This window comes from Sebastes fasciatus, chromosome 5, assembly GCF_043250625.1.
Source record: "Sebastes fasciatus isolate fSebFas1 chromosome 5, fSebFas1.pri, whole genome shotgun sequence".
In the NCBI taxonomy this organism is placed as follows: domain Eukaryota; kingdom Metazoa; phylum Chordata; class Actinopteri; order Perciformes; family Sebastidae; genus Sebastes; species Sebastes fasciatus.
Window position 1 is genome coordinate 35,881,558 of NC_133799.1, and position 23,041 is coordinate 35,904,598.

The window sequence follows — 23,041 nt, forward strand, 5'->3', positions numbered from 1 at the left end:
AACTTTATTACATTCATCATATACATACATGGAATTTGACCTCTGCATTTAACCCATCCTAAGCATAAGGAGCAGTGGGCTGCTGTGAAGCAGTCCAGTGAGCAACTTGGGTTTCAGTGTCTCGCTCACGGACACTGGGACATGCAGACAGGAGATCAAACCTCCAACCTCGTGGTTAAAGGACGACCGGCTCAACCCACTGAGTCCCAGATGTTCATGGCTTTATGAGGCTGTGGTCAGTAAGGAGCCCTCATCATGTTGGAACCATCAAACCAAATATCAAAAAAGCCTAACAGCCTGTTCAGTACATATACAGTAAGCAAACATATACAGTTTATCTGTCATAAAGAAAAATAAACCCTGATAGGCAAATAATTGTTCCCTGAACCACTTTGCATAAAGTCGAAAGTGCAGCTAAGAGGGTAATGTATAACGTAATATATAGTCTCAACATCTGCACATGTACAGTCACAGACTGAAAGAGAGGAGCACAGTAGAGATGAGGATGGAAAAAGTTCTTCTCAGCATCGTCGCTCTGTCAGGCAAGAGTTTGATATGTTTTTATTAATTTCCCATTTTTAATAATATGTATAGTGGTATCCCTGTGACATTACTTTAGGTGTACAATACTCTCCCTTCTTTGATGTACAGTCTAACTTTAATGTAAAATGATCATCTACATTAGTGAGTTATTTGTCATTTGTATTAAATCTAATAAAAATGCATGTGTGTCACTACAGGGCTGTGTGCTGTCTCATCACCTGCTAAACGTCAATACCATTTTGTTTATGACCCGAAGAACATGACTGAAGCACAAAGTTACTGCAGAGAGAAATACACAGACCTGGCCACTATAGACAACATGGAGGATATGACGATCCTGAACAACACGGTGGATTTAAACAAAATGGTCTACCCACATAACAGCTATGTGAGTTCACTTTTCTCTCTCAGTTTGTCAGTGACAGCTGACGTAAAATCTGAGCCTACATAGTAACTAATAACTTAATATACAGTAGTCGCCTCCTAAATGTATTAGAGTAGAATTAGAAAGTGTTTTTATTATAAACGTCCCTCGTAATGCTTCACCAGACAGTGTTTTCCTGATAAGCTGCAGTGGAGGGATGCTAACAAAAGGAGGGGATTTTAGATTAGAAAGATTGTAACTTTGGAAGATATCCACGAACATCAGAAGCTTCATATTAACTTCACATCTTCTGAATATATTCTTACGCAGAATGAGAACTGTGGATTTCATCCTTCCTCATTTACATTGAAAGAGCATTACAAGGGGACCTCTTAATGTCCAGTATGAAAAGCAGAAAGCAAAACCTCTTTCAATGTTCGTATGGGAACCTGACTGTTGTTTTAAGACAGACTTGAAAAATGGTGTACCTATCCTTTGAGAGTTTTGCAAACTGAAACTGCTGTGAAAGTTGAGCCAAAGCAATTGTAAAATCCTCTAATAAAGACGTAGAGGATCAAACTGATAGGCAGTATCAAGACTGTAAATGGAAAGTTAATGTAAAACAAGAAAATGCAATTCCTGCTGAATATGCGTGGGAATGCTGACAGCTAAAATGAATTGCAAAGCATTGCTGAAAATGCAGAAATGTGAAATGACTTGCCGAAAAATGTTAAAGCTCAAATGCATTGCACTGCTGAAAAACCTAGAAGTTGAGATGTGACACTGGCAGAGTTGGTTGCCATGATGATTGGGTAAAAGTCAGGAGTACAGAGGGGAGGGGCAGACAGCATCTAAACTGACAGTTGATTGTAAACTGGAAAAACAAAGTTCGGAAACTTGTGTTTGGTGGATTTCTCTCTGTTGTTACAATGCTAATTGGCATTGTATTCTACATCGTTGGAAAGTCTGTTTATTTACCTTCACAATGATGTCCAACTTGTAAGGATCATGCATTTGTGGGATGAGCAGCACAGCTGATTATGTGGGGAGCGCCCAAGAAAAATTTGCCAAAATGCTCTAAACAATGTATTCTCATAAGGCTACCAGGAAGCCTGCAATGACTGCCCTTCACCGTCAGGCCCGTGTGCGCTGGTGTCGACAACACAGACAATGGAACCTGAACATGTGGGGGAATGTCATGTTCAGTGATGAGTCCAGGTTCTGTCTGCCAAAGTTGGATGGCAGGGTCAAAGTATGGAGACGACGTGGAGAACGCTATGCTGATTGTTGAACCGATGGAGTAACAGTTTTTGGTGGGGGCAGTGTCATGGTGTGGGGGGGCGGCATCTCCCTCACTGGCAAAACAAGGCTTGTCATCATTGAAGGTCATCTCAATGCAGTGAGATATCGGGATGAGATTCTGCAGCCAGTGGCGATCCCATATCTCCACAATCTGGCACCTAACTTCATCCTCCAAGATGACAACGCTCGCCCCCACAGAGCCAGGGTTATCACAGACTACCTCCACAATGTGGGAGTAGAGAGAATGGACCGGCCTGCCAAGAGTCCACACCTCAACCCAATTCAACATGTGGGATCAGGTTGGGCGTGCTGTACGTGTTAGAGTGACCAACACAACTACGCTGGCTGACCTGCAACGAATCCTGGTTGAGGAATGGAACGCCATCCCACAGCAACGTGTGACCAGGTTGGTGACCAGCATGAGGAGGCGCCCGGCTGTTGTGGCTGCGTATGGATCTTCCACCGCTACTGAGGCTCCTGACGGTGGATTAAATGAATAAAGTGTAAAATAGCCAATATGTCTTGTTTGTTCCTTGTTACTGATAGAGAGTTCAATCATCCAATCCACCAAACAACTCAAAACAAGAGTCAATACCAACAGGAGAATACACTGTTTACCATTGACGGAGCATTTTGGCAAATTTTTCTTGGGCGCTACCCACATAATCAGCTGTGCTGCTCATCCCACAAATGCATGATCCTTACAAGTGGGACATCATTGCGAAGGTAAATAAACAGGCTTTCCAACGATGTAAAATACAATGACCATTAGCATTGTAACAACAGAGAAATAATCCACCAAACACAAGTTTCCGAACTTTGTTTTTCCAGTATATACAAAACTACCTGTCAAATCCCTTCTTCCTAGTCCAAAAACGTGAGTCAAATCGCCAAAATATTATTATCATCAGAGAGAAGAGACTCGAACGTATTGATGTTGATGTTATGTGTGTAGAGTCAAAAATGTGATCACGAGAGCAGGTTAGAAAAGTGCCTTTGTCTGCTTTCCTTGAGACATTCCTCATCTGATTTAACATGCTTTCTATGGAGCGGTTTGTTGGACTTACTCTAACTGTGGGGATCCTAGAGCCAAATGTGTGACTCTGTTTGATTCCATAGTTACATGACTGCGATCAGCACACAATTTCTTACAATTTTACCCACATTTTATGTATGAAGAGGGAAAATTGTGGGTGTGGGAGCAATTTGTTCGGAAAAGTTACAGAAGATTTTAAAGGTCCTCTCCACTCTAGCTTTGAACATTCCGTCCAATACACACCCATTATAAACTCTATAAACTCAGAAAAAGTCTGAAAACAGCATCAATCTTAAACTGTGATCATTCAAAAACTGTAAAAGATATAAAAAATCTGAATGTTGTACATTGTAAATAAAATTGTGAAAAAAGCTTAATACTGTATATCTTAAAGGGACTGTTTGTAAGAATCAGAAATGCTTGTTAACAGCGACACCCGTGGCCGTTAAGTCAACGAAAGTCAACGTCGGGTTCGCGCTTGTGCTCGCTCTACATAGACATGAACGAGCATCGCTCAAAACAGTGAGGCGACACACGTCAGCTAAAACCACAATATCACTCTATATTTCAGCTGCTTGGCAGTAATGTTAGCTGACCAGACGAAGGTCTCTCCATGAATCAATGCTGATCCTAGTGTTGGCTTTTCCTGCCTCAGCCTCCCGACCGCGGCCGGAGGGAGACACCGGAGTTTTGGTCGGAGACGATAACGTTTCTCTCTGCGGAGCCCCGTCACTTCACAAGACACGGAAAACCTCTGTTGGTCTGGAGGAGCTGCAGCATTTATTTCTGCACAAACGTCCACTAGATATTCTCAGAGCTACGAAGTCTTCTGCCGTGTGTAGTGTGCAGCATGCACGTGAGAGTGGAGCGAGCTGAGTGAAGGCAAGCAGGCAGAGGAGCAGAGTACAGCAGAGACTCCGGCCTTGGAGACCAAAGCTACGGTCTCCCCCGCGTCCTCCGACCGTGGCCAACACTGTTTAACAGACGGGCTTCACTAGATAGAACTTTGAGGTTTTGGTGCTTCCGTGTAGTTTGTGTTGGAGTCTCGTCTGAACAGCGTAGCCACATGCGAGCGCGCATTTGCGAGCGCATGGGACACCGACCCGGGTGATTTATACGTGTAAGAAGTTACAAACAGTCTCTTTAAAAAGTATAAATGGTATAAAAAGTTGAATGTAAAGAGCTGAATATTTTGATATTTGAACGGTTTCTGAAGCTGAAAGTATGCAGAAGTAGTGAGACTCCAAAAACCTTTCGGAAGAAATAGAAGTTGAAGTTGAAGATACCTTAGAAGGTTTCTTCAACTGATAAATAAAGATTTTGAAAACACACTGTAAATGCTGTATTACAGAATTCACACAAATATTGTCTTGAACAAAAGCTAGAGCAGGGTCTAATTCTTTATATCACAACAAAATATTGTTTTCAGCGAGCCTGGATAGGGCTGTACGCTGGCCTGGACAGCTGGAATTGGTCACTGTCAGACACAAGTTTCTACAAACACGGGGAGACGGAGTTCAGACGATGGGCCTCTGGAGAACCGAACAACATGAACAGTGAACACTGCACGCAAATGTATGATGATGGACTATGGAATAACCTCTATTGTGGTGAACCCTTGAAGGCAGTCTGCCTATATGTCAGAGGTGAGAATATTAACTAGTGAAATTTCCCTTCTCTGCTTCTCTTTGTTTTAATTATTTTGGCCTTATCAGTCAGTCAATCAAACTAACTTTATTTGTATAGCACCTTTCATACAGGTTAGTGCAATTCAAAGTGTCTGAGTACTTTATCAGCTGTTTATACAGAATGGACAGATTCTGTCACTGCGATAGCATCACAACCGTACAAGATGCAGTAACGAAACTTTACAGGTGTGTAGCTGAGATCAAAATTTGGAAAGATGGATGTGGTCTGAACAAGGAGGGTAGGAAGTGGGGAATGGGCCATTGATATTAAGGAAATTTTTATTCACATGGAGAGACTGGTAAATACTCAATAGCATTTATTAACATGATGTCTTACATTTTTATTTTTGCAAATCCATTAGTTTATTAATGTGATTCCTTATCTCAGTGGATTTATATGATATATTATGTTGCATGGATGGAAGGCTGTATTCTGTGATGCCTCTACACAGCACTTCACTGTGATCTATTTTCAGGGCTGAATGTGACATTTATCTTCATCAACATGTCCATGACATGGACTGAGGCCCAGAGCTACTGCAGAGATCCCTACACAGACCTGGCCAGTGTGAGAAACATGACAGATAACCAGAAGGTGCAGGAGCTGGTACCTGCAGGAGAAAAAGTCTGGATCGGCCTTTTCAGAGACTACTGGAAGTGGTCGGACGGAAGTAACTCCTCATTTAGGTACTGGAGACAGGATACTGGGGAGCCTAATAGCAACGATGGGCAGGAGGCTTGTGTGGCTGCAAACTTCGGCCTCTCTGGACACTGGGAGGACTGGCCCTGTGACGACAAGAGAGGATTCATTTGCTACAGTCTACGTGAGTGGTGACCCATGATTCAAATAGTATTCACATTTAGATTTAAGTTTACTTACAGATATCCCAAATGATAATATAACTAAATCAATAGTAAACATCAAGTTCTGGAGGATGTAACTACCACATTTTCCCTGTCATTGTATAAACTGATGAAATTCTACTCATCATATGAACAGAGAGTTTGTCATTTTTCTTTTTCACAGCTACAACGACAAAGCAAGTGATAAGACTGAGTCTGCTGAAAGAGAACCCCTCTCTGGATCTGAATGACCCTGCTGTGATGGAGAGCATCTTGAAGCAGGTAAATAGTGTTTTCTACTTTTATTCAAAAACAGAACAACTAAATGACTCTTAGAGGCAAATTAAAATAGGATAAGATAAAACTTTACTTATTCCCAAAGTTACAGCAGTACAAGAAACAGTCTGAGGCGGTAGGAAACAGATGAAGATCTACATAAAATAATAAATACAGCAAAATAAGAACATGCAGTAAATGACATTCAAAGGCTGTATACAGTATATGACAATACTTTGGTCATATACATGACATGCATGAGTGTTGTGTAGGAAGTCGTGCAGAAGTAAAGAGTCTAGTAGTGTCTAGTAGTCTAGTAGAAAGAGGGGGAAGTCAAAAACTTCAACAGGTCGGCGCCATCTTAGGAAAAAAACATGTATACATATGAAGCAGAGTGCTCCTACAATAGAGCTTCCAGATGAGTCAAATATAAATAATAATGCAGAATGTAATCTCTGTATGTGAGTGATAATGTTGAGGAGTTTTGTATCTCAGCTCAAACAGAGGCTGAAGGACCAGGGGGTGAATGATGACATCAAACTGAGCTGGAAGAAGCAGCCGGATGGAAAAGTCTTCCACAAGGAGAAGAAGGACAAAAAGAATGAGCTTTAATGTTGAATTGCTCTGTCTGTTTTCATCAGAGAAAAGTGGATTCCTTTCCTCAAAGTCCTCATGTAACGGGTCAGAATAGAGCTGCAAACAATTAGCTGATTAATCAATTAGTCGCAACTATTTTGAAAATGAATTAATGCTTTTAGTCTAATGTTGTGAAGAATCTTTAAAAGCTATTTTGAATAAAAAAAAGCCTTCATTAAAGAGTAGTATTGCATCCAAAAATAAATATGAAACCTTCAAAATGCAAACTTATACAGAACATAATTATAGGTATTATTGTTATGCTGTCATCTAATTAGGGATGCAAAACTTTAAGGAATTTCCCTAAAATTATTTACGTGACTTTTCATGTGATTGTAATATCTTCGAAGCAAAAAATACCAAATATTCGCTGGTTCCAGCTTCTCAAATATTCTTTGTGACAATGGGTCTGTCACTCTGGTTTTAAGGTTCTTTTGGTAGTATTCCTTGGTGGCGGTGCATCAAACAATTAATGTGGCTCCTTTCCCCCTCCCCCTCTCCACTGGGTTTCTTCAAGTTTCTTTTTGTCATTTTAACTTTTGAATCAAAGAGCGGCAGTCCCGTGACCCGGAAGTAAAAGGAAACATGTCAAAATAAAAGCCAAGAAGATAGTTTGGTAATTCTATAAAAGTGTAACTTTACTGTTATTTTAGCATAGGATCGGGGGAACGGTAGAAGATAAATAGGCTAAATAAATACATACATAGCTGCATAAATAGATTTTTTTTTAGTTTTGTTCTTTTCATTAACACACAAATGTCTTTTATCCCAAATGTGTGTGATCAATTACAGGGAGGGTCTCTACAGATGTTATACAGAACTCTCACGTAATTGAAACTTTTCTCTCTCACACTCTTACTATGGGCTGTTTTTTATATGTGGCTACTCCTTTCAACACACCCGACACTTCCACCAGATCCCTTGCACTCCTCTAGGAAGGCTGCAGTCTGGTAGTTGTAGTTCTGTTTTCACCCAGTAGAGTGTACCATAGGACCAGTAGTCTATTTCATGCTCGAGACAGGAGTCCGGTTGGAGCCAGATACATAGAAAGGATGATAGAAGGCTACTTTAGCTTATTTGAATAAGATTATTTCACAGTTATTAAGCAGTGAATATGTTCATAATGCTCTATGATCTAGCTCTCAAAAGACACAAAGGTACACAATCCTTTTTGTTATTTTTCCAGACATGGTCAATGCAGAGCCTGGCAAATTATGATTAAGATAATGTATTGTATTTTTGGGTTGTTTTTTTGTGATGTACTATTTAGTTGTGCAGCGTGAATTAAAAGCCTAATTAATTAAATGAAAATCGCCTTTGTGGTCCTTTCCAGCAGAGGTCCCCACCTCACCATCTCAGAGCAGTGGCTCTGTGCATGTCTCCTCCTCTTATCTCCAGTGCTTGATCATGCGCTGTGCATGTGCCATCAGTGTGCCTGCACTGAGTAGACCCCCAAATACAGCACTGAGGGAGAAATACAGATAAGGAGAAGACGGCTGGACTTCACCTGCTATGATTGATGCCTAATGGACATTTCTGTTCATGTGTGTGTCCATGGAAAATATACAGAAACTGTGATGGACCTTGCATTTAACACTTTAATTTCTCATTAAAGGTTCATTATTTTTCACACACCATTATTTTGTATGCTTTGAACTGCATCAAGATAAACAGCCTTAACTCTACACTTGGACTCTGCATCTCTTTGTTTCTACACTCTCACCTGAGCACAAAATAGTGTCCTGATCCGACACCCTGAAGCGATTGCTGCCACACCTATTGATCTATAAAAATACACATTCTCTCACACAGTAGGCTCCCAAATAACTTAACAACAAAACGTTTTTTTTTTTCGTTTTTGAACTATAAATGAATTACGGATTATCAGATGATATCCGATGATATCCGATGATATCCGATGATGATATTTCATACATCGGACTCATTGAACGCAGACCCGACCTGCTGATGCGAATTCAATCCGTGCTGGACCCGTTCAGAGACGCCAGTCTGCAGTGTAGTTCATACACTTCACTGATAAACCAGAGATAATGTGCAGTAACAATGAGCTTCATGATCAAAGAAAGGTTTTCATCACATCTACCCCCCCCCCCCCCCACACACACACACACACACACACACACCTCTTTTCTCTCTCTCTCTCTCTCTCTCTCTCTCTCCCTCTCTCTCTCTTTCTATCTCTCACCCCCATGGCCGTTAATGTATGTGCCACCTGATGGTGGTTGGTGCATACTGCAGCTAGTGCAGGAAACAACAGTACAGAAGAGAACTAGAAGTACACTCGGAGAGCGCAGACCTCCGCCAAAGCAGGTTTCATGTACGTCGCTGCCACCCCCCCATCCGCCCAAAAAAAGAAATCTTGTTCATTGTGCCACACCCCACCTCTCCAAAAGATTTCATTCAAATCCATTACGGACTTTTGGAGTAATCCTCCAAACGGACAAACCAGCAAACCAACAAACAAACCAATGCCGGTGAAAACATGAACTGCTTCCTTCCCTTCAGGCCTTCGGCCTTGGCGGAGGTAATAAAAGTCCCCCCTCCCTTTCTGCCACCGCGAGGCACCGTTACCGCCGCGGCAATCCTGTTCAAATAAAAGGATCAATATAAAAGGAGTCCCATCCGAATGTCAAATGCAGTATGCCGAAAATACCAGGATGTCCTACTACATCCGGGTCACATTTTGCAGTATGAAAGCCAGCATGCTGCATGCTGGCTATTCTGACCCACAATCCTCTGCGCAGCAGATATATGAGCAAGAGGGTCAAAGTTCAAGGCACAATGTTATGAATAAGTATGTCCCAATTGTATGCATCAGGAAAACCAACCCACGGCGTCAAGTTCCATTTTCTGTATGAGCTCAGTGCTGCTTGATATACTGTATGTGTTCCTCATGTTCCTCATTTTATCATATGGGGGGCTTACATGGGATTTAGAGTTTTTTATTTTTATTCTGTAAATCTTTTAATCTGGAAAGAACTTTGTGCTTAAGTGTTATATAAATTATTATTATTACTACACTAGTTGCCTAGGTTACGTATCTCTACTTTCTTATGTAAAACTAAAAACTAAGCAGTAAAACAGTGGCTTAAGAGATTTCTTAAAAACAATCATTGCATCCTCAGGGTGGGAATAAACCTTGTGTGTGTGATGTGTCACTAGAACCTGTCTGTAAACTGTCCGTACAGCAGTCCGTTGTCCACACCGAGATCCAGAGCAGCACGTCGGGCCGCCCTACGTCTCCGTAGCTCCGCTGTGGGTCCGGCCCGGACAGCTGACTTTTCAGTCTCTGTTTAATTTATACTAAACACAATCTATCTGGTAAGCTTATTATTTGAAAATCATCATCATGTTAAACATACATAGATAAGAATACAATTTTCTATATCAAATTTTGCTGACTAAATGTATCTGTTCCAATTGAATTCTATTGAAAACCGTCTTTATGGGACACATGATGTCAGAAGGCTGAGAGCGTAGTGTGGATAAAGGTCGAGCATTGACAGAAAAAGCACAGCAGATTGTGAAGCCACAGAGAGTAGAGAGGGCTGTTCTGCTCTGTCATTCTGTAAGTGTGAGGTCTGCTAGTCAGGGGTTAGGGTAATGGAGACTGTGTGTGTGTGTGTGTGTGTGTGTGTGTGTGTGTGTGTGTGTGTGTGTGTGTGTGTGTGTGTGTGTGTATTCTGTCCTGTAATTTTCTCTCTTTATGTTCTCTCTGTTGTTCTTCTGGACCAACTCTGTGATTGGCTTAGGGCTGCTGTGTTTAAGGCTGATAGGCTGGATGTTTACACCTCCGAGGGAGGCTAATTGCTAATTAACTGGGGGGGTGGGAGCCGGGAGTTGACTGATTGGGCTACTTCTTACAAGACTGTGTTTTAGTTTACAGTATGTGCATGTGTGTGGTGGCAGGTGGGCTGTTTCACATGGCTAAACCCTCGTGTTAAAGTTTCCGTCCTCTCCTCTCCAGCAGCAGTAAATAGAATGTAGAAATCCAATGAAAAGAACAATGTAGAGCAGCGCTACCAGAAAGAATGATGCCAGTTAAAGGCGAGCCTAAAACAGCAGTGTGACATTTGGTGGAGGAGTCCTGACCTTCTCCACAGTAGGCTGCGGTTGGTCTGATCCAGAGACCTCAAGGCCTCAGCTGTAAGGCTCTATAGCTCTGTGGGCTGACATAGACACTAACCTGACCACACTGTTACCACACCCTGAAGAACCAGCGGTCCTCCACATAAGGGTTCTCAGCTGAGGGTGAAGGCACTGTGAATGGGTTGGTTTACTAAGAACTACTAAGTTGAATAGATAAATGGCCCATATCGGTGTTGTTTTGGATCTAGCGACAGGACAACATACGTAGTTCTGCCAGTCTCTTCCAAATCTAATACAATTCACTGTTACAAAAACATGTAGAATTGTTACTGCTGTGGTTAAGAGTTTGTACTTGGTTACAAACCAGGGATGTGACGAATAAACAGCACAAAAATGCAAAAATACGTACCTGCAAATATTATATGTCTAGGGCTTTTATTGTGAAAGATAAGAACAGAAGGAGTTGATCTGCTCTGGGCTGCTTTTGTCACAGTTGAAAGGAGTAATAAAGTTTGCCATCTTGGTTCGGGATACGGAGCCTTCGAGTTGTTGTTTTATAATAAAATAAAAAATAAATATACGCGTAACTCAATCGCACAATGGGATTGGTTGATGCTTTTATTCGCGGTGCAAAACCTCAGAAAAATCGTCCTCGTTTTGATAAGAAATTACGTAAATTTTTCGACGCGTATCACGGCGTTCTTTGTGAAAGTACAAATTAATCGCCCGAAAAAAACCCCGCATCAACCAATCGTGTTGTGCGGAACGGACATATTCATTACGTACACTATAGTGTACAACAACACAGAGGCTCCGTAGTCCGAACCAAGACGGCAAACTTTATTACTCCTTTCAACAAAGGCATCGCAGACCAGATCAACGCCTTCTGTTCTTACCTTTCACAATAAAAGCCCTAGACATATACACTGCGTAACTGTTTACCAGAGGCAAATTCACTCAACGGCATTTTGCTAAAAGGAAATCAAAATAGCTTACAGTAGTTTAGCCTATACAATCATTTAGCTCAGACAGACTGCCAGACGCTGCTCTGGGTTAATAGGATCTTGGTGGTTGGTCCTCTGCCTGCATGAATCTATTCAAACCTTTTATTGAAAAAGTGTTGCAACTGTCGCAGATTCACATCGCTGCCGGTACTAATAGTATTTTGCATTTTTGTGTTGTTTATTCGTCACGCCCCTGGCTGGCTAGCCAGCTGTTTAACCCTGCTTCCAGCCTTAATGCTAAGCTAGGCTAACCATGTCCTGGCTCCAGCTCTATACTTCACACAGACAAGAGATTGATGTCCATGTTTACAACTCACTCTTAAAAAAGAAAGTCAATAAGCATCATTCCCAAAATGTTGAACTATTCCTTTCAGCTTATTTTGTCAAACTGGTCTTCAAAAGGTCAACGATGATCCTTTATGCTCTGGATTTTTACAATTGTGACCCTCCTTAATTTAAGATCTGAATTTGAGATTGTTCCTGATAGTGTATTACTGGATAATCCAGTATTACAAAAAGCTCTGCTCATTGAGAACATCTAATGCTTTCTTGAAGGGTTTTCAACAACACCATAAACGGTTCCCCCTTACAAAAAATAACTTTATTCAAGTGTGCTATCTGTATACTTCTTTTAAACTTAAAGCTGCAGTAGGCAGTATATTTTTGGCATCATTGGGCAAAAATCCCATGATAACCTTTCAGCATATTGTTATTCAAGTGTTCTGAGAGAAAGCTAGACTTCTGCTCCTCCTCATGGCTCTGTTTTCAGGCTTTAGAACATCTAGCCTGTGACGGGAGACTTTGACCAATCACAGGTCATTTCAGAGGGAGAGCGTTCCTATTGGCTGTGCTCCGGTCATGTGACCAGAATCTGGCGGTCCTTCACCAGATTTCACAATGGCGGCAGCGTCACAAACCTCATTTAACAACTAAACTAAAAGATTATTCTGAGAACATTTGAGGAGAGAAATAGGCATTAACGTAACATAATATTGATTCATGTATGATCAGCGCTGCCTGGTTTGACCGTTTGGTCGGAGTTTGCGAGTGATTGACAGCCGGCTCTCATAGACGGCAGCTGGACAGCAGGACCTCAGATCAGCTCTTACTGCTTGTTTTCCTCCGGTCTGTGAAATCTTGCAGATGCCGTTAGGAGCACCGGAGGACACCGGAGGCATATGATATTTTTCAGGTTACCTGTTTCATGTACTACTGTCACGATGAAGGCAATCGTTTTATAGAAATAACTTTTTTAATCATATTTGCTCCAATCTCGCCTACTTCAGCTATAAAATAAGAGAGTATGCTCTCAGAGTACATTTTATGTACTTATCAGAGATATACTTAACACAATTATACTTAATTGTACTTGGTTTATACTGACAAGTATACAGAAATGTCTAAGTGTACTTGGCAAGTATACAGAAAAGTCCAAGTATACTTGGCTTATACTGACAAGTATACAGAAAAGTATAAGTTCACTTACAAGTTTACTAAAAGCTATTAAACTAGTAGTTTACTGAGAGTATACTTTAAAGTGTACTTTCAAAAACTAAAAAGTGGGTTTCAAGTATATAACTAGTAAACTAACAGTATACCTATAAGCTCACTTGTAGTATAGTTCATATTATAGTTGCAGTACACTACTTAAAAGTATACTTTTTTAGTCCTAAGAAGTATTCAAGTAGTGCACTTACAAGTATGCTACTAGTACATTGATATAAGTATACGTATTACATAAAGTATACTTGGGATTACACTTGAACTATACTTAAGTGTACTTCATAAAACAAACTTGAAGTATATTTCTTTTAAACTTAAAATAAGAGAGTATGCTTTCAGAGTACCTTTTATGTACTTATCAGAGATATACTTAACAAAATTATACTTAAGTATACTTGGCTTGTACTGACAAGTATACAGAAGAGTCTAAGTATACTTGGCTTATACTGAAAAGTATACAGAAAAGTATAAGTTCACTTACAAGTTTACTAAAAAGCTATTAAACTAGTAGTTTACTGAGAGTATACTTTAAAGCGTACTTTCAAAAACTCAAAAGTGGGTTTTAAGTATATAACTAGTAACATAACAGTATACTGTACCTATAAGCTCACTTGTAGTATAGTTCATATTATAGTTGCAGTACAAAATACAAATTGTATGTAAACTAGTTGTGTACTCAAAGTTTACTACTCTTACATTTAAAGTATACTTAAAAGTATACTTTTTTTAGTTTTTTTAGTCCCAAGAAGTATTCAAGTAGTGCACTTACAAAGTATGCTACTAGTACATTGATATTAGTATACATATTACATAAAGTATACTTGGGATTACACTTGAACAATACTTAAGTGTACTTCGAAAAACAAACTTGAAGTGTACTTCTTTTTTGTGAGGGCCTCTATGGTCCAAAGTCCCAGAACTAGACGTGAGGTCCCCTGGAGAACCCTTTTGGTTCAGAGGGTGTGAGGAGGATGGAAAGAAGGAGAGAAGGAGAGACAAACAGAGAAAGGTCAATGCCGTTATATGAAAATGGGCACTGAGTCACAGTGGACAGACACACAGACAGACCATGTCATGATGAAAACGGGTTATTTGTGTTTTAACCATAATGTGATACAACATTTATATATTATAGCAGCTGTAGGAGTCCCTAAGAAGCATTTGATGTCTGTGTGTGTCTGTTCCTAATCCGCCTCCTCAGAGTGACAGCCCACTCGGTGGAATCAAGAGGGGGGGGGGGGGTTGGCCGGCTGGTTGGTCTGGCTGGTGGCTGCTGCTTTTTTCCACTTTGAATAAGACAGAGAGACTAGAACTTGATTGCACTTTTAAAACGGCGAGTCCCTGCGTAAGGACACTGTTTGACAGGTGCTGAGAGACGCTGGAGAAACAACATTGGGATCTGTTCAGGACTATGGGGGGATGATCGGAGGAGGCCTGATTAACAAAAGCTGAATGTCTCCTGGAGTTTTGCTTGAATTGAAATAATCCAGGTGATATATATATTTTTTTTTATTTTAGCTGCTGTATGAATCTTTGACAGCGTCTGTGGGTGTGTAGAGGATTTACTCGAGGCGGCGGTGGGGGACAGGAGGACCACAGCTTATAGAGTGGCAGGTAAGAGGCTTCGGCGAATGAAGACAGAACTGCTAGAAGTGGAACACATGGTGGACTGGGACTTGTGAAAGCTCGGCTCTGTGGTTAAAACTCCTCTGAGTGAATAAATTGTTGTCGGAGTTTCTGAGTCTGGATTAGAGACTGGGATCTATACGAGGACTAGGATCTATACGGGGACTGGGATCTATACGGGGACTGGGATCTACACGGGCACTGGGATCTACAGGGACCAGGATCTACACAGGGACTGGGATCTACACGGGGACTGGGATCTACGGGGACTGGAACTGAACTCACGCAGAACAGAAACAACACTTACTGAGAGAAGCATCAAAAGCACACCACCGTACTGCCAGTCTCTCTCGGATTTACCACAGATCCTGTTTTTTTTTTCTCCAAAACCATCTTTAGCCTACTCGACATTTCAACAGCTCACCTCTGTTGTCATGGCGACGTCGGCTACACCAGGAGGCTGCAGTGAGACAGACGGCTCGGTGAAGTGGCAACTCTGTTATGATGTCACTGCCAAGACATGGTGGATGGTGAGTTGGACTTCTGACCTTTGACTTCTTTAGGGATCTTCCTGTAGAGGGAATCAGTACTTCTCTGGAGTATTTTGATCAGATTTATGTTTTATCAATATTAAAGGTCCCATATCATACTCATTTTCAGGTTCATGTATTTTGTGTTTGTACAAGAACATATTTACATGCTGTAATGTTAAAAAAAAACTTTATTTTCCTCATACTGTCGGCCTGAATATGCCTCTATTCACCCTCTGTCTGAAACGCTCCGTTTTAGCACATTTTGACGAAATTGCAACAGAATGCGTTGCCAGGCAACAGCTTGGGTCCATGTATACTTCCTGTCAGCTGATGACATTCACATACACTACAACCAGGAATAAACTGGGACACATTTAGAATGTTTACGTTTAAATCTGTGTAAAGGGTCTAAATATTGTATATTTGTGACATCACAAATGAACAGAAATCCTGACAGCTTGTTTCAAATGCAGAGTTTCTGAATATGGGCTGTGTGTATTTCCCTGTGGATTGAGTGTTTCAATACTTTCACAGTATTTATATAGCACTTAAGCCTGCTTTATAATAAAAAAAACATGAAAATCTCACTTTTTTATAATATGGGACCTTTAATATAAAAAACAAGAACACTGGACTGCAGGAACTTTCTCTTCATTTAACCATTTTAGAATATTAACACTGAATGAAATGAAATGTTTTCTATGACTAACAGTCACATGACTTTTCTCAGTAGCCTATAATATTACTGGGACTGTTGCTAGTCAGCTGTCTGTCACAGTACTGTTAAAGCTCAACAGTGTACCATAAATGATGAAGGCTCATCATTTATGGTACACTGGCAATAACAGTATGTTTGACCTTCTCTGTATTCTGGCTGCATTTGGTTTGGTGTTGTGTACGATTATTGAGTGGATTTGGTCAGATTAGATCAGTGATTATTAACTGAACTGTGCAGTGTCGGCTATGCCGCGCAACAACAGAACTGTAACTACAGAAGCCGGTTTTTTTTGTTTGTTTATTCCGTGAGATGACATTAAGAGCATGATAATTCTAGTATTTCATTGTTCCATTTCGTTGCAAACTAAAGACCCAGTGCTTCCAGTCACATCCAGTTTAGGTTTAAACTCACTGGGTGGCAAGTGATGTGTGGGAGGGCAGCAGGCAGTAATGATCTTCATAATAATGGGGGGAAGAGGAGAGGGACCGGCACACGGGTGGCACTGACCCAAATACACATTTCTTTACATGTCAAGAATCAATGTTTGGGAAAAGTTTGACAGTAAATGTACTTTACTAGTTACCAGCAAAAAGAGAGTTTGAACCATCAGCAAACAGCCCTCATAAATGAGTTTGGAGGGTCAAAAACAAGAAAGGGGAAAAACAAAAAGTCTTCAGATTGCATTGTTGGGTGTTGAAAGTCTCGTGGGAACTGAATGAAGAATGATAGAAAGTGCCAGTTGTAGCGAAATGGGTTCAAGCCTATTTGATGCTGTTATCAGTGATCCTGGAAAATCGTGAGAGTCTCAAAAATGTCTTCTTCTTCTTCTTCTTGTTCTTCTTCTTCTTCTTCTTCTTCTTCTTCTTCTTCTTCTTGTAGTTAATCTGTAAATGTCAGAGAGGATCTGAAGATTGAACTGAAGCCATTCGTGCTCAGCCCTCGGACTGCCCCCCCTCTTTAATCCTCTCAACAGCTCCCACTTCTGCTGGGAGGCTTTTTGCTTGCTCTTTTTGTGTTAAGAGCATCAGCAACACCAACAACAGTGTATTTTAGTCCTTTACTTTCTTTAAATCAGTAACCCACCAAGGAGTTCAGGTAGTGTTTGCATAGCCAGCAATGGTGGAAGTATTCAGACCCTTCAATTCAGTAAAAGTAGCAATAGCACACTGTAAAAATAGCCTACTCCATTACAAGTAAAAGCAAGTAAAACGCCAAGGCGGGTGACCTTTTAGCGACGGAAATTCAACAATATTTTCCTTCTAAAATCAGAAAAAGAGCTCTAACATTACTGTACAGCATAAAGCTTTTTTTTTTTTTTTTTTTTACCAGTGGTGAAAAAGCTTTCAACATCAAAGTGTCAAACCTGAGGAAACATCTAGCTGCGTTGACCCAGTTTAAAACATAATTAAAATAGTTACTTATTACATCTTTAACAGGGTAACTAATCTGTAACCTATTACATTGACCAACACTGACTGATAGTAATGCATCATATTTTAGGCTCAGCATATGTTTTGTATATAAATTGTAATTTTGTAAAACAACCATCAACTTTAGCTGTCAGAAATATGCAGTGGAGTAAACAGCACGATATTTTCTTATGGAGCGGGGAATTAGCTATAGCTAACTTAGAACAGCTGGCTGGCTTAATAAGCAACTAGCCAGCTGTTCGCTAGTTAGCTAGCTTGCTTATTCCGCCATGCTTTAATGCCGCACTGGTTAACAGAAAATGAGCCGAACAGCTGGCTGGTGGCCAGTGCCGACCGTGGATGTATTAAGAGAACTACAGCGTTGGAGGCGGGGCCCCGTTCATTCCTATGAGAGTTGCTCAGTGGCGCATGATGACAAAATGGCTCAACTTCCGTCTGGAAAAGTACCTGGATCTTCCGGCGATCTTGCGCATCCATTGGGCCCATGCAACAGTCGGTCACATGGCTCGGTCACGGGGTCACAGCCGTCACGCTGTCGTCACGACTTGCTAACTCTTTCTTCCGGCCCTCGCTCCAGCTGCAGTCTGGGTCTCATAAACGGAGGAAGGGAAATAACTCTGGATTCAGCTATTAGTGCATTTTACTACTTTTAGGACCTAATGATTTAAATAAGGGCTATTAGAGTGTTCATACTGGGGAGTTGATTCACCTAAAAAAAAAAGATCTGCTGAGTTACAGATGTCTATTTCTCAATGTTAGTCTATGGGAAAAAGTATTTTTGGGCCCAATGGCATCACGTGACGGACACGGAAGTTGCAGTACCAGCGTTTGGCCACTACGAAAGTTGGGATCAACGACCGGTGCTCTTCCTGAGGGGGCTTGGTGCCAACGCTGGGTCTAATGGTCCCTCTGCCTCCCTCCCTGCTGCTCTGGAGAAGGACAAGCTACCTGGCTAACTAGTCAGCCATTCATCTCCGGAGCTGCGTCCGCTCTCTTTCCGGTGAGCTGCGAACACACTTCACAGCCCCACTGACGTGTGTCGTCACCATGACAACTAACAACAACTTTTGTACTAGGCAAATGACAGTTCAATGATCCGTTCTACTCCTATTCTATTTCTATGATGACATCACTGCTGGGGTGTGGTCAGACGTGCAACGGATTTGAAACTTTAAACCAGAAGTGGTCAGCATACTTGCCAACCTGCATTCGCTTCCAACACCATAATGAAGTTTGCAGATGACACAACCCTGATTGGACTGATCATAAGTACATGGAACATGGATCATGGATCATGGACTGCATAGGCTGTGCTGCCCCCCCCCAGTTATGGAATTATGGCAGCTATGGAAGCCCCCCCCCCCCCCCCCCCTTCCGTACATGGACTAGATGCACTTTATTTTTTGATGCACTTTAACCTTTGACTGCATTCCACTTTGAATTGCATTATTTGTTTTATGATATTGCACATGATATCTATTTATTATGCATTTAATTATTTTATAATCATTGTTTTTATTATAATCATTGTCTTTTATACTGCTTTAGATTGTCTACTTACTTTTACTGCCCTTTAAGACAGTTTGCACATACAACACTGGTCCCTAACCTTATAGCTGTCGCTTTTATAATACCCTATATTTATATTTATAGACTGTCTTTTAATGCATCGGGTATGTGGCGGGGAGTTGCAAACTCAATTTAGTTGTACCTGTACAATGACAATAAAGGAAATCCAATCTAATCTAATCTAAACTAACCCTCCCGATTGTCCCGGGAGACTCCCGTTTTCATTGCTCCCTCCCAGTTTCCTCCCGGGGGTCCCAATTCTCCCAATTCATGACTACTGTTCACATCTTTTTGTCCTTTTCATTATCACAACCTGTTTCTGGCACTGTACAGCCTGTATAAGCACTACTGTTTCCACCCGGACAACAATACAGCTACACCCAATGTTCCTGGTGGAAGAGAGATGCTTGCGACACCGTGGCACGGTTTGAGCTGCGGTCGCAGTGGTTGCCGTTGTCACATTGTGTCTGAAAGGACCTTCAGTGAGTGAGAGAAGGAGAGGGAAATGGAGAGAACTAAGACAAAGAAATTCTCAAGCAGGAACAAAACATAAATGAATGAAAGAATGAAACGTGATGAATATGAGCCTAGTTTATACCAGAGATTCACGTCAGAGGGGTGAATTATTCCGTTTTCTTTCCTGAGAATTCAAAGTAGGCCTATTTAACAAAGAATGCTGTTACAGTGTATTTAATATTTTGTTATATTCATTCTTTAAAAGTCACCAGAATGCAGGAAACAAAGTCTCTGAAACTCAGATTTTTCTTTTTGAAATCCTCATCTTTTTGAGGTCTCAAGGTCAGTGAAAGATTGATTTTCAGCTTGGTATCAAATTTCTTTAGGTGCTTATTCTCCTCTTCTATTGCTTTAACTGTCCATCGCAGACCAAGACGGTTAGAAAGATCTCCAACTGTGAGTTTATTCCAGATGGAGTTGTCACTGGAAGTCTCACCAAACTCTCGTACTGTGGGATGTGTGAATCCAGCAGAAAGAGGCTGAGCCCTGTAAGTCCAGCTGATGAGTCTTAAAGCAGATCATTCCTGCATCAACATCTGTCCTCTGGATGCTTAGAGAGACGCAGCTCTGCCTTATATTACTCCTGCTCCCGCCCTCATCACAACTACAGAGGGTTAGAGGCTGTACACTGCTGCTTTCATGCACCATGAATAGTGAAATGCTGCCCTCTAGCAGCTAAAGAAAGAAGTGTGGGGCATATTTACGAGTATAATTCAGCCACACATGATATTAGTCAGGATAATGCTGGTATACTCTGGGCACTACTGCCAAACTTTTATCGCTGCGTCTGCTGAACCTGTAAGGAAATGGATCAAACGGTGGATTTAAAGGGGAACTACGCCCATTTTCAAAATTCATACATGTTATTCCTATGGTCTAAAACAGTCCAAAATAAATAAGTAAACACGAACAAATCTCTCCCAAATCCAAAAACTAGAGTGCTAAAACTCAAACTCGTGATGTTATGGAGTATATAGTGTGGAACCGCTCCATAGACAATGAATTGGGAAAGATGTTCTAGATGACACTGAGAGCAGCCAGGAGAATGTTCTGAGTACATGGAGACGTTTTCTGTTTCACAACTGAGAACATGACAATAGAATAAAGCTCATTTGGGTATAAAAAAAGAAAACAAACATTCTGTGGGTCCAAGTCAGTCTCCCATTCATCGTCTACGGAGCAGCTTCAGACTTTATTCCCGATGACATCACAAGTTTGGAACTTGAAAAAAAATATTGATTGATCTCTCCTCGTCCATGGAAATACCATATTAGAATTCTTTATTTAGGTGGTGTTCCCCTTTAATAGTTATGTTTGTGTGCATGGTTTTTCATTTCCAGCATCTGCACTGGAAGTAAGTGTTATCTAATGGCTTCCCTTGCCTGAGAGCATCACTTTCATATAAGGCCCCCTTGATGACGTATTTTTGTAGGCCAACCAGGAAGGTAGCATCGCCATGGTTCCCTCAACAAAAAGCCAATGGGATTGTTCCATCGGGTTTTGGATTATTGCAAAAAATAAGCTCTCTGACAAACACACGTTTATGATACTTACACGTTTTGTTCAGCAAGATAATCTCCACATATGAACACCACTTTTATGATTTTTGAAGAGTGAATGCAATCGGCAGAAATAAAAAGCTAACGTTAGGCTATAAACGAACTACACCATGGTCACATGAGCACGAGTATACACAACAAGGCTGTCAAGGAGGACGAGTCGGTGGGATGACGTTTAGTAGTCTCATTTAGCCACTTGTTAGCAACCGCCTTTATATAAGACACTTAAAGGATTCAAAATTCATGAGTGGGATATTTACTGATGTAGTTCATATATCGTAGAACAAAACGTCAAAATCTCTTCAGCTTGTGTTAACCACAGACCTGATTACAGACATTTACATAAAAACCCATTCAAAAAACGCACTGACTTCCAGACGAGGGAACCAGAAGTGCTAAAATGCTAACTCGTTTAGGGGTTTTAGGACTCATTCCTGCACCACTCCATAGGGGTTTAAGTTAAAGGGACTGTTTGTAACTTTGTAAGCGTATAAATGTACCGGGTCGGGACACATGCGCGCTCGCGTGTGGCCGGCGTCCCAGCTCCTCTGGCAGCTTGCCTTCACTCAGACAGCGCGCGTGTTCTCGCGTACTCGCTCCACCTCTAGACTTGAACGCGCACTCACTCCACACTGCAGAAGAGTTAGTTTAGCTCTGAGAATATCTAGTGAATGTACAGTGGACGTTTGTGCAGAAATAAATGCTGCAGCTTCACCAGACCAACAGAGGTTTTCCGTGTCTTATGAAGTGAAGGGGCTCTGCAGAGAGAAACCTTGTCGTCTCGTTACCGACCGGGTGCCGGTGTCTCCTTGTTCACTCCGGCTGCGTGCGGAGGGAGACGAGTTTCTCGCTGCGGAGCCCCGCTGCGGAGCCCCGCTGCTGAGGCTTGCACTGAGGCAGGAGAAGCAAACACAGTATCAGCAGTGATTCATGGAGAGACCTTCGTCTGGTCAGCTAACATCACTGCCAAGCAGCTGAAATATAGAGGGATATTGTGGTTTGAGCTGACGTGTGACACCTCACTGTTTTGAGCGATGCTCGTTCATGTCTATGTAGAGCGAGCACAAGCACGAGCCCGACGCTGACTTTCGTTGATTTCACGGCCACAGGTGTCGCTGTTAAGAAGCATTTCTGAAAGTTACAAAAAGTCCCTTTAAAGGAGCTCTATGTAAGAATCAGAAATGTCTTGTTAACAGTGACACCTGTGGCCGTTAAATCAACGAAAGTCAGCCTCCTGTTGCTCGCGTTTGTCCTCGCACTACGTAGACGCGAGCGAGCATCGGTCAAATAGTGAGGCGACAAACACGAGACTGAACGTGCTTGACAGGCATCATGTTGATTAAAGTTAGCAACATTAGTAGCTAAAATCACAATATCACTCTATATTTCACATGCTTGGCAGTAATGTTAGATGACCGGACAAAGGTCTCTCCATGAATCCAAGGCCCGGCCGATGTTAATCCTAGTGTAAAAAAATGTGTAAAAACGTACATACAGTCCCTTTAAAGTTTACTCTTGACCTTGAAAACAGCCTCACTATATAGTCCATTCTGTAGTTGTTCTAGAGTTTCTGGAGTGTGCAATGTATGCTCTCTATTGAGTCCTCATAACTCGCACAATGGAAGGATGCAAACTGGTGATCATTTGTAGTTGTCTCAGTTTACTGCTCACTACAGTAACTACGGTTTCCATTGAGCTTGCAGCTGCAATCTGCATGTATTGAGCGTCTGGTATACTAAGATAGCAGCTCATTACGCAGTCAGTCAGTGCTGAACATCCAGGATG

At 41.5% G+C, this 23,041-nt stretch overlaps 2 protein-coding genes and 1 long non-coding RNA gene across 4 annotated transcripts in view; 2 read left to right on the plus strand and 1 right to left on the minus strand.

Moving 5' to 3' along the window:
- Nucleotides 1–23,041, minus strand: part of LOC141768565 (uncharacterized) — a 194,959-nt gene that overhangs the window by 138,909 nt on the left and 33,009 nt on the right. The window lies entirely within an intron of this gene.
- On the plus strand, nt 398–8,262 carry LOC141768353 (macrophage mannose receptor 1-like). Its single transcript, XM_074636584.1, has 6 exons — nt 398–542; nt 741–931; nt 4,675–4,891; nt 5,410–5,757; nt 5,961–6,058; nt 6,548–8,262. The coding sequence occupies exons 1-6, from the start codon at nt 461–463 to the stop codon at nt 6,662–6,664; spliced, it is 1,053 nt and encodes a 350-aa protein (XP_074492685.1). The 5' UTR covers nt 398–460; the 3' UTR covers nt 6,665–8,262.
- Nucleotides 14,593–23,041, plus strand: part of LOC141768540 (nuclear factor 1 C-type-like) — an 83,321-nt gene continuing 74,872 nt past the window's right edge. For both annotated transcript variants that reach the window (XM_074636932.1, XM_074636930.1), the window contains exon 1: nt 14,593–15,461. In XM_074636932.1, coding sequence (XP_074493033.1) covers nt 15,366–15,461 — 96 coding nt within the window. In that variant the 5' untranslated portion in view covers nt 14,593–15,365. The remainder of the gene's footprint in view (nt 15,462–23,041) is intronic.

Bases quoted from the DNA above. Each gene is read 5' to 3' on its own strand.
- LOC141768353 (XM_074636584.1), top strand. From the start codon at position 461: ATGTACAGTCACAGACTGAAAGAGAGGAGCACAGTAGAGATGAGGATG. The intron at 932-4,674 runs GTGAGTTCACTT...TATTGTTTTCAG, and splicing joins TCTACCCACATAACAGCTAT to CGAGCCTGGATAGGGCTGTA. The intron at 5,758-5,960 runs GTGAGTGGTGAC...TCTTTTTCACAG, and splicing joins ATTCATTTGCTACAGTCTAC to CTACAACGACAAAGCAAGTG.